Raw genomic sequence first — 12,500 nt, forward strand, 5'->3', positions numbered from 1 at the left:
ATTTCTGACAACAATGAGCAGGCTTTCCTAAATGAGGTACAGAGACACACCTCCTCCCAAATGTTGAATTTGATTTTTCAAGACAATGGCATCGGTCTGCAATCTCATTACCATGACTACTCTAGACCACTCAGACATGTTCTTTTATCACAGCAGTCAGGATGCTAATAGGGGTTACTAGTATAACACATTATCGACGTCCAAAGACATTAGAGCTTAGCCTCTCCACTGCTCGCTGCAAGTCAACACTCAGTTTAGCTCAAATGGGTGATATGTTCTTCACTGTGAGACACTGAACATGATAGCATGACATCAAATGGGTTTAAAGCAACACCAAAGAACTTTCCCTCTGTCGCACGCATGCTATTTGTTTATCCAGCACCGGCTTTGCAAATAACGATGTCCACAGACAAGGTAGAATATTTTGATGTAAAGTACGATGAATTGCGACATCAGATGCAAGTCAAATTTGTAGTTTCTTATGTCTCATTCCATCGAACTACAGATCCGCTACCCGATCTGGCAAACTTACATAGTGCCGTTATAGCCGATAGAGGGCCGCGAAGCGAATGCAGAATTGCCGTTCACCCTGTTACAAGTTGATGAACCACTGAAACGATTTTGGAAACATTATTTTAAGGTATAAAAAACTCTTTGGTGTTGCTTTAAATGTGAATATCAGAAGGGCGTGACCTTACCCTATCCTTTGGTCCTCTGGTCGGCGCATCTCTATGGTATGCAGCGGTCCATTGAGGTTCACCACGTACAAGTAGATGACCGGGTTCTCCTCACCAGCCTACAGGGGGTGGGGTGAGGTGTGGGGGGGGGGTGGGGTTAAGGAGACAAAACGACAAGCACTCACAGTGATCACTGACTAAGCACTACTGTAAGGGATAAATTATTGAATATACAGCTTTGGAAGGGGGTACATGCATCTCTTGGGATAAATAATTATGAAGTACAGAAAAGCACTCTGCATGTGTGTATGTATGTGTATGTATGTGTGTGTGTGTGTGTGTGTGTGTGTGTGTGTGTGTGTGTGTGTGTGTGTGTGTGTGTGTGTGTGTGTTTCTGTGCTTGTATGGCCTTGTGTAACAGGATACTGATTTATCTATAAGAAATGGAAAAATATTTGGTATATGAAATGGAAGTGGAAAAAAGCATACTGATTTCTCTTCAGTTCTAAATAAAGTATTACGGTAAGAAGGCACTTCTGTCCTCCGTTACCTTAGGGTAGTGGTACTCTCTGCCTGTAGGGTACAGGGAGCCTGTGAACATGGGCAGCTCCATCTTGGGCACCAGTGTGTCGTTGATGGTGGCGTAGGCCAGCCTGGCTCCATCGGGGGACCACCAGTGGGCAATGTGGGACTGGAAAATCTCCTCTGTGGAGGAAAGACAGAGAGAGAGAGAGAGAGAGAGAGAGAGAGAGAGAAAGAGAGAGAGAGATGTACAATGTACAGTTACTGTAATTACTAAGAGAGAAGGATGAAGATAAGGGGAGAGATACAGGTACAGTTAAGTATATAAGCAGGCTTGGAATTTCACCATTCTGGGGGCAAGGCCACTTGGCCTTCAGTTGGGCATATTTGGTGGGGGCACAAAGGCCACATGTCAGGGCACCAAGGCCAAAGTTAACTATACAGTAGTAGGCTATAAAAATGATCCAAGTTGTATTTAGCCTATTCACTGCAGTAGACCTGCATCACTGTATGAAACATTACAAAAACATGAAACATGACATATTACATAGAACTGTAAATCATCTGATCATGTAATATTTACAGATATCTAGGCTATATATAACATTTATTTTATATTTGGCCTGTTATGAAATCATGTATTGAACAATTTAAGCACAGCTCAGCTTTAAGAGATTCAAATAGCCTAGATGCATGCATTTTGTGAGCAAATGCTTTCACAAACTCTTAGTCAGCTGTCCTATGATTTACCAATATCTAGGTGATATTTGTAACATTTATTTTGTATTTGGCCCGTTATGAAATCATGTGGAACAATTTAAACACATTGTAAAACGCAAAGCCCAAATTTGGAGACATCCATGCATGTCGAAATTTACTGCAAATTCAAAACTAGATTACTCTGGAACGGCTAACTGTACAGGGGACTGCTTTACACTTTTGTGTTCGGTAAGGTCTGCTGTTTATTCCGATATATGGTTTGTTATGTGTTAAAAGAAGGGTTCGTGAAGTATTCCACCGAGTTGAATGGGTAGGGAGATCATGGGACGCAAAACCTTCAGTAGAATGTATGATTAAATTGAATTATATTTAGGCCTACTTTTCTCGCGAACCGTTCAACACAGCAATTATCGGCTAACATCGTTTAAAAGCTGAGAAAGGGCTCTTTCATGTGATACTTGTGATGTCTGTGTGATGTATAGGCTACTTCGCGAGTAGTTCAACTGAGAAGGATGGGTGAATTGGACGCACTTTCTTGCGCTGTCACTTTCTCCACTGCGTAAAAGACTAAATTAATTTGCGCTGTGAATGCTAAGTTTATTTTGACAGGCCACAGGCTAACTAAAAATCGCTATTAGTAGGACGCAAAGCAGAATATTGAAAGAATGGGGCACCAAGGCCACCGTGGCCTGTAAACCTCTGATTTTCAAACGGGCTTCACGGCCAATGCAAGGGGCTACGACGGCCATGGCCGTCGTGGCCGCCGTGAAATTCCTACCCTGTATATAAGTATATATTCTCTTTTGATCGATCCTGTGAGGGAAATTTGGTCTCTGCATTTATCCCAATCCGTGAATTAGTGAAACACACTCAGCACACAGTGTACACACAGTGAGGTGAAGCACACACTAATCCCGGCACAGTGAGCTGCCTGCAACAACAGCGGCGCTCAGGGAGCAGTGAGGGGTTAGGTGCCTTGCTCAAGGGCACTTCAGCCGTGCCTACTGGTCGGGGTTCGAACCAGCAACCCTCCGGTTACAAGTCCGAAGCGCTAACCAGTAGGCCACGGCTGCCCCCTAATTATAATTGCCCCCAGTTATTGAGAGAGAGAGAGAGAGAGAGAGAGAGAGAGAGAGAGAGAGAGAGAGAGAGAGAGAGAGAGAGAGAGAGAGAGAGAGAGAGAGAGAGAGAGAGAGAGAGAGAGAGAGAGAGCGAGCGAAAAAAGACATAGGAATGGACCTAAGTAAGGCAGCAAAGAAAGCAGCCACGATTGCACCATCGGCCAAAATAATCGTGTCATCCCTGCTCCCCAGGCTGGACAAGCCCCCGCAATTAATTCAACAGATCAACAAGGATCTTCAAATGCTTTGCAGCCCTGTCCCACAAATTCATTTGGTCAATCATCCTGACATTCACCTACAACACATGTATGACCACATCCACCTGAACAACAAAGGAATACGAATACTGGCAAAAGCATTAAAGGACACAGCCCTAGATCGCAATGGCAGAAGACAGACACCCCATCAGAAAAGCAACACTGCTGAATCTCCAGCATCCTACCATAGCAGTCAACAAAACAATCTGATACAAGACAGCCATGCATCTGCATCAACGGCTCAGCGCCAGGAAAGCCATGCTGCCACTCAAACTACACAAGAGAGCTACGCAACAGTGGCAGCAAAACATACAAAGCCATTGGACCAACAGAGCCAGATTAGAGAAATGCTAGCCTTGATCTGTTCAAAATTACTGCACTGACCAGCTCTGCACAGTATGTATAAATAACATTTGTTTTTATTTTTTTTATTTTTGTTTTTTTTATTACTATTTCATTTTTCATCATTATTATTTTATCTTATTTATGCATTTGTATTTAGACTTTTATCACTATTAGTTAACCATAATACTTCCCTAGAATTTTACTGATAAGTAATTATAAGTTCCACTTGTAAAAACATCCAAAGCAATACAAAAACACATGTCATTGAGCATAATTAGCTGGAATATACAAGGATTATATTCCTCTACTTTTGGGTTAAAGACATCAGATCCTGTTTTCCAATCTACAATAAAAAATGTTGATATTATTATTTTATTAGAAACATGGAGCAACAAAGATCATAGAAAACATGATATTCACTTTCTTATTCTCTAAATTCACCAACGAAAGATCTAGTGTTGACTCTGCTGCTGAGGAACTAACCAATATATTCTTGAAAATTGCCTATATGTCAGGCATCATAGAAAAAATAAGAAAACCAAGAAAGAAAAAATGCTCAAAGGAAAAATGGTTTGATCACGAGTGTTTTAGGGCTAAGCACGACCTAAGAGTACTCTCAAATAAGAAACATAGAGACCTCAATCAAGATATACGCTTGAAGTACTTAGATGCTCTAAAACAATACAAATCACTTTTGAGGTCAAAAAAAGCTAAATATATGACATCTAAGCTTGAACAAATTGAGGAGGCCATTGACACCAACACCTTTTGGAAGATATGGCACAAAATAGACACCTCAAAAAAAAGGACTCACCATCTATTACAAATGGAAACATTTGGAAAAATCATTTTGAAGAGCTCTATAGTTTTAAAGAAAATTCACAACACCAAGCCCAAAAAGAAATACTTAAAAAACTAAAGGAAATGGAGCAAACAGTTTCATACCAAAATGTTCTAGACAGCCCAATCAAACTATCAGAGCTAAATGAAAAAATTAAATCACTGAAAACTGGTAAAGCTTGTGGGATTGATATAATCTCCTCAGAAATGCTTAAGCATAGTACTCCACTGACAAGAGAAGCAATCCTCAAACTGTTCAACCTGGTTATGAGAACAGGATATTATCCTAGGGTATGGAACCAAGGATTGATAACCCCAGTATACAAAAATGGTGATAAAATGAACCCAAATAACTATCGTGGGATCTGTGTCACGAGTATTCTTGGTAACATTTTCTGTAATATACTGAAAACAAGAATACTTACCTTCCTGGATAACAAGAACATTTTATGCAAAAGTCAGATAGGCTTCCTTCCTGAATTTAGAACCACCGACCACATCTATACCCTCCACTCACTTACTGAACAGTATGTACAAAAAACAAGTAAAGGAAAGATCTATGCATGCTTTGTTGATTTTAAAAAGGCCTTTGATTCCATCTGGCACGAGGGCATGCTCCTAAAAATTATTGAGAGTGGTATAAAAGGCAATGTCTACTCTATAATAAAAGACATATACCAAAAAAATACATGTTGTATTAAAATGAATAACACCAGAACAGAGTTCTTTAAGCAGGGTAGAGGAGTTAGGCAAGGTTGCAGCCTAAGTCCAATACTCTTTAATATTTTCATCAATGAACTAGCTGTAGCAATCAACAAATCAACATCTCCTGGACTTGTACTTGACAGCACAAACATAAAATGCCTTCTCTTTGCAGATGACATGGTCTTACTTTCGCCATCAAAAGCAGGTCTGCAAGAAAGCCTTGATATTCTCGAAACATATAGCAAAAATTGGGCATTACCTATTAATACTGACAAAACAAAAATAATGGTTTTTCAAAAGAAATCTGGAAAAGAAACCAATTTTAAAATTGGAGAAATTGCCATAAAGCAAGTATCACATTATAACTATTTAGGACTTACAATAACATCATCAGGAAGGTTTAATCTGGCATCAAAAAACCTGGCTGACAAAGCACGAAGGACATATTTCTTAATTAAAAAACAGCTTTATAAATTCAATCCACCAACTAAATTCTGGCTCAAGATTATGGACTCCATTATCAAGCCTATTGCTCTGTATGGCAGTGAGATTTGGGGACCCCTGTACGGGCTTGATTATAAAAAGTGGGATAAGGGCCCAACTGAGTTACTGCACCTACAAATCTGTAAAGATGTCTTGGGTGTACATAGAACATCATCCAACTTGGCCTGCCGCTCTGAGTTGGGGAGGTTTCCTTTACTTATCGACATCGACAAAAGGGACTCCAAATTTTGGTTACACCTGGCAAAAAGCAATGCTGGCACATACCACCATAAGGCTTTCAAGCACAAGTCCCTTACCCAGAAGTGTGACCCCTTATTCCAAATTGCAAACAAAAATAACATAAACAGCCTAAGTCACATGACAAAATCTATACTGAAAGAAATTGACAACACAAATCAGATGCATTATACTAAATTCTGGAAGGAAGAAATAAAAACTAATGACAAACTAGATATATACAGAACCCTTAACAGAAATTACTGTATAGCCCCATACTTAAATGACATCAAAGATAGAAAGAAAAGAACAACACTGACAAAATACAGAATCAGTGACCATAGCCTACACATTGAAACTGGTAGACATAGACAAACATGGGTGCCTAGACATATGAGGAACTGTAGCTTCTGCATAAATGATGTAGAAAACGAGGAACATTTCCTTCTTAATTGCATCAGATATGCACCTATAAGGGACATTTTTTTTGCTGAATTCAAAAAGCATATAACAGAATTTGAAAATCTATCTCCACAAAGAAAACTATATATATTATTGGGAGAGGAACCAAACTGTTCATGCCTAGCTGCAGATTATATTATGACCTGCCATAAAACAAGAGAAAAGTTGTAACTTTCATGTATGTGGCATATTGATGAGTTTATCCCATTTGTGTACATGTAAATACTATGTTTGATATTAGGTATTGCTATTTACCTCAAACTGATTTATGTAGATGTATCTGCAAGTGTAGGCATATAACATGTGTTTACAATAATACTTTTTTTTTTCTTTTTGCTTTTTTTCTACAGTATAGCACTATTGCTGAAGCTATTACTGTCCTTTTAATACCATTTACCATTTATCCTTTTATTATTATTATTATTATTATTATTATTATTATTATATATATTTTTTTCTTTCCTTTCATTATTTCATTTTATCTCTATACCAATACTTATGTAAGTTGATTATTAACATGTTATACTTGTAGCTTTGGCAACAGTGACTTTACTCATTCATGCCAATAAAGCACCATTTGATTTGATTTGATTTGAGAGAGAGAGAGAGAGAGAGAGAGAGAAAGAGAGAGAGAGAGAAGGCGGTAGGTGATGGAGGGAGGGAGAGAAAGAGGGCAGATCAGGCTTCTCATCTGATGTGGGTTTATGAGGCTGTTAAAGCTCCTTTCCTAATGCCAGTGGCAGGTGAGTAATAATGCTGGATTGATGATGCTGCTGTGAATTTATGAGCACGATTAGTGCCAGAGGGGCAACGAACATTAAGAAATGGAGGAACATGTACACACACACGGACATGGACACACACACTCATGCATACACGCACACACACATAAACACACACACACTGCCTCACCACCTGGACCAGTAGTATCATTAGTAGCTCTAGGACCACCTGTTCATATATATATATATATATATATATATATATATATATATATATATACACATGCAGGATCCTAGAAAGGTGCAGGCCATAAATCATAAGTACCACAGACTCTAATCCAAATGGAACAAGCCCAAAATGTAATGTTTGTGTGTGAGTGTGTGTGTGCGTGAGTGTGTGTGTGTGTAAGTGAGAGAGAGCATGTCAGTGAGACAAAGAGGATGAATACTATATATGCATGTCCTGTGTGTATATCCTGTGTGTGTGTGTGTGTGTGTGTGTGTGTGTGAGTGTGTGTGTGTAGAGAATGCATCTACACCTTAGTTTAATATCTGTATTTGTAAATGTGTGTGTGTATGTGTGTGTGTAATGTATGTGTGGACCTTTGGGCACCCACTATCTTCCCTGAGTTTTGCGCAGGGAGAAAAAGAGAGAGAGAGAGGGACAGACAGAGAGAGAGAAAGGGAGAGGGAGAGAGAGAGGGAAAGAGAGAGGGAGAGAGAGGGAGCGAGTAATTGATGGGGAAGGTGGAGGTGGAGGAAATAGGAGCAGCTGACCCCCGTCTTCCTCTTGAGTGCACACAGCAAACTGCAGCGTTCAGCACTCCTCCTCTCACTTCATCACACGCTTCCTCCCCTCCTCCCTCCACAATCCCCCACTCGCTCACGCTCAGTTTTACTCCTCCACTTTCCATCCCCCCTTCTCTCTCTCCCTCTCTCTCTCTCACACACACTCTCTCACACATGTGCCCGCATGCACACACTTACTCACAATACACAAACGTGTGTGCACACACACACACACACACACACACACACTTTCTGCCTCTCTCTCACACACACACACACACATACAGATGCACACACACGGTGACTCTAGTGTCTTCATGTTCAGGCAGCATATTAAATTTTCCATCTGGGGAAATATGGATGACACCAAAGTGGGGCCACCAAAGGTGAATTTCCAGAGACACTGCCTGAATGACTGTAATTATATAGAGTCCCATGTGAGATGCATGTGTGTGCTTGTGCGTGTCAGTGTGTGTGTGTATGTGTGTGTGTGTGTGTGTGTGCGTGTGTGTGTTTTTATGTGTGAATCACACTGCTATTTTTTGTCTGTAAAACATTTTTCAGGGTGTTGTCAGGGTTGGTGGCATCTGAAATTGCGTGCACTGGTGGTAAAAAGGCATTATAACACCATGGCACGGAGTAACACACATACAGTAGCACACATTCGCAGTGTGTGAGCAAACAGAGTGTGTGTGTGTGTGTGTGTGAGAGAAATACCCCACTGTCGCTCCCTTGGAGAAAGCGCTCCTGGAATAGTGAGGCGAGCAGATGAGAAACAGCACGCGCTTAACTGCACTGGGCCTTATGCCGCTCTCAGGGCTAAGATAACACAGGCAGGTGCAGAGGTCATGTTTGGATTAGAAAACAAGACAGACTGAATCTCTCTTTTACATGCAAATAACACACAGACACACATTCTCTCTCTCGCTCTCTCTCTCACACACACACACACACACTGTTTGAGGATTATGTACAGTACAAGCCTTGAACACTAACATTAAACAAAAAAAGAAACGTTTTAGTATTAAAAGATTCCATCTCTGTCTTACGCACACACATGCACACACACGCACGCACACACATACACACACACAAACACACACACACTATATTGTTTAATCTATAACACACTGCGCATGGCCTTGGCCCAATCTCTGTGACGCTGCTATGGATCTGTCTGAGGGGAGGGGGGCTGAGGGAGAGATGCTTGGCTGCCTGAGCGAGGCTGAACCTGGGGAGACGTCGATAACAGGACCCCCCACCTCTGTTTCCCTGTCATCCTGAGCTGCTGAATCCTAGCGCCTCTGAACACAGCTGAACACACACACACACACACACACACACACACACACACACACACACACACACACACACACACCTACAGTATAGACCTAGTAGTAACATGCTGCTCACCCATACGTTAGTACATAATTAGAGTATGGAGAGCAGCAGTTGGCCTCCCCTCGTCCTGTTCTCCCCTCCTGGGGTCTGCCTGCCTGTGTTCTCCTCATTAGCACACGCCAAGTCACGCGATTACCTTTAGTTTTGCTAGGTAATGGGACGACCTGGTTTCATTTGGCACATTTGATTCCCTCGATGTCGTGTCCCATTACATGCCCAGTTTAAGCATTCACTTTTCTCATCCCCCTTTCCCTCTCTTCTCAGTTCCGTTTCAATTCACTTCAATTCAGAGGAAACTTTGCAGGGCATGCCGAAAGAAATTGCATCGCCAAGAGAAAATATTTCAGCACAGAGAGAAGGAGAGCAGTATTTACTTTACTAAGCTAATCCGCCTCTCCCTCCTTCATTTCCAATAACTAGCTCTTCACCGTGGACCCTTCAGGAGAGCAGCAGGGTGATTCGGGCCGGGCTCTGGCCCTTGACTGCTCGCATGGGGGAGGCCCGATCCAATCAGTGCGGAGCAGCCGAGGCGGGAGGGCCGGGTGCGGGGGACCTCCGCTGAGAGCCGGCGATGGTCATCGTGGGCCACGGCACAGCAGGCCGCCCCGGTGAACCGGGCTCAGCGTTGGCGTGTCTCTGTGGAGGTGACGGCGTGGGGTGGTATTAATGGCCCGCCTGCCAGCGCTGGTGCACAGACGAGTCCTTCACGCACAGGCAGTGGCCGCGCGGGCAGGTGCACACACTCGCTGTCTCGCTGTTCGGCCCGTGGTCTTTTGCCTAGTTTTGATGGGGTCTACTTAAGACAGTAAGTTGAAAAGCCAACCTTTATGGTTTCTTTGGTTCATTAAACCTCTAATGAGGCCTGTCAATCTCTCCCTCTCTTATACACATACACACACACACACACACATACACAGATTGCACAGGCTGAAGAAACAACATACTGTATTTTCAACTGCCTATTCCTGCATTTGAATGTGATCATGTTGTATATGTCCTGTACGTCATTTCTGATCTGAAACACCATTCAGTCATATTTATTAACTTTTGTTGGCAGCCATGTACAAACATACAGTACATGTTACTATTTGATGCATTGTAACAGAGTTAGCCTAGTATGGCTAATCTAATCTGCAGCCCCATAGCAAATCACACATGTGATATAGCATCCACCAACAATAAGCAAGATAGAGGAAAAGCAGAGAGCAAAATACAAATGACAGACGGTAACACACACACACACACACACACACACACACACACACACACACACACACACACACACACACACACACACACACACACACACACACACACACACACACACACACAAACAAATACTTACCGGTACTTACTATAATGTTACTTACTTACACATAGACACAGACACACAAGTAAAAGGAAACTAAAACAGACACCAGTGAAATCTAAACTGATAGTCAGTCACTTGTGGAGTTACAGCAACAAACAGTGTACTCTCATGGACCCATTTGACTCCAACTGATCTATGTTAGAAACCCCATCTGCATACAAAATAGGTGGGCTGCCACAAGCCTTATTTAAAACGTAGTTTAGCAGCAGAACAAAGCTCTCCTCAGCAGTTCCCAACACTTATTGATGCCACGAAACAAGAATGAACGAGGCAATAATGATTTTAACCACAGTGCCTTTGGAACTTAGTGAAGCCCATGACGATTTCATCAAACAATTCATTTTGAAAATGAACTCTGCACATAACATGTCGCAGAGTACACCCACATCAGAGACACACACACACACACACACACACACACACACACACACACACACACACACACACACACACACACACACACACACAAAGACATACACAGTGGCTAAAATGAAAGCGATGATCAGATCTCTATAATGTTGTTTAGGCTCTTTGATTAGATTCATCAGGGAAATAAGAAACTTCTAACAAACCATTAGCAACTTAATTAGCTGGACTCTTTCAAGTCGCCGCAGAAAATTCAATGAAGCACAATATAGGCGACTCAAAGGGGGAATAAGATTGCAGCCGCTTGCTTATTTATGAGGTGGCCCTTTTTTTAAAGTTTTGGATCAAACTTTCGGCTTCCGTCGGGATCTGATGCATGGACCAGTTCCAGAATGTTCTGCTGATAACAACTCTCCATTGATGATGCAATTAAAATGGCATGCAGAAAGTGTTTGGAGAACGCGTTCATATGTAAATGAACATCATCACTCACTTTCCATTTGTGGTGGTGCCAGCCCTTGTGCTTCCATAGATTAGTTTTGTGTGTCAGACTGTGACTTAGTCATGCTAGTTCTGGTACACTGCCATTAACATGTGGTGGTTTTGACAAGACTGTCAGACCATCTCTCCATTCACAGACATCACCTGGTAGCACAAACATATACTGCATGGCTACATGTGCACTGAATCCATTTTTTTCTCTCTCTCTCTGCGGGTATGTGGAGCTGATAACAGAGACATAATGACCTGGCACACTGGTTCTGGGGAGAGCTGTGGAAGGTTCCCCTCCAGATTCTAGTCACATGCCAGGTCAGTCAGGCTACAGAAGAAGGGGTTCCAGGGGGTAGGGGGGTGGCGAGCGGTCTACCAGAGTGTGTGGTAGCCACCGGCTGCCTGTGCAGCGTCCCTGGCTGGACGCTGGAGTGCTCTCTATAAGCACCGAGGAATGGGACTGTGTTGCTCTGCACATTCTACCACTTCCCACCGACTAGGCGATGCTGTTGCCGGGCGACACGCGGCCCTCGGCTCATCGGCAGCTCAGTGGCGCGCCGATGATTTTGGAGGCACACTGCACAAAAAGACAGATGCTTTAATGTGAGTCTGTGCATGCGCATCTACGTGTTAGTCCCTGTGGTTATATGCAGCTGCCTGCAGAGTGCGGGGCGGGTGGGGGGGGTGTCTGGTTTTAAATGTGTGCTCAAATGAGAGGGAGGGAGACAGAGAGAAAATGAAAGAAAGAGAGAGATGGAAAAAAATGCAACAAAGGTCATTGATATGCCAACATGTCTTTTCATGAACGCATGCACATAATAGAGTAGAGGCCGTCCTCTCTCTCTCTCTGTGAGTCTCTAATTGCCCAGGTGATCTGTCAAAGAGCCATCATTCTCCCGCTCCCACAGACCCACACAGGGCTGCTGGGCGCCGGGCTGAATAATTCAGCTCACCCCCAGCCTCTCTTATTCATAGGGCCGCATGTGAGA

General features: G+C 42.6%; 1 protein-coding gene across 1 annotated transcript in view; it reads right to left on the bottom strand.

Annotated features, from left to right (window-relative positions):
- The window catches only part of dpp6a (dipeptidyl-peptidase 6a), a 167,840-nt gene that overhangs the window by 15,385 nt on the left and 139,955 nt on the right, over positions 1-12,500 (bottom strand). Inside the window, exons 9-10 of the mRNA XM_076290789.1 lie at positions 1,228-1,382; positions 699-796 (exon numbers count right to left, since the gene is read on the bottom strand). Of these exons, the coding sequence (XP_076146904.1) occupies positions 699-796; positions 1,228-1,382 (253 nt within the window). The remainder of the gene's footprint in view (positions 1-698; positions 797-1,227; positions 1,383-12,500) is intronic.

Source organism: Alosa pseudoharengus, unplaced genomic scaffold (genome assembly GCF_046254945.1).
Source record: "Alosa pseudoharengus isolate Yale_2024_CS ecotype anadromous, Long Island Sound unplaced genomic scaffold, YU_APseudo_1.1 YU_APseudo_1.1_scf_18, whole genome shotgun sequence".
In the NCBI taxonomy this organism is placed as follows: domain Eukaryota; kingdom Metazoa; phylum Chordata; class Actinopteri; order Clupeiformes; family Clupeidae; genus Alosa; species Alosa pseudoharengus.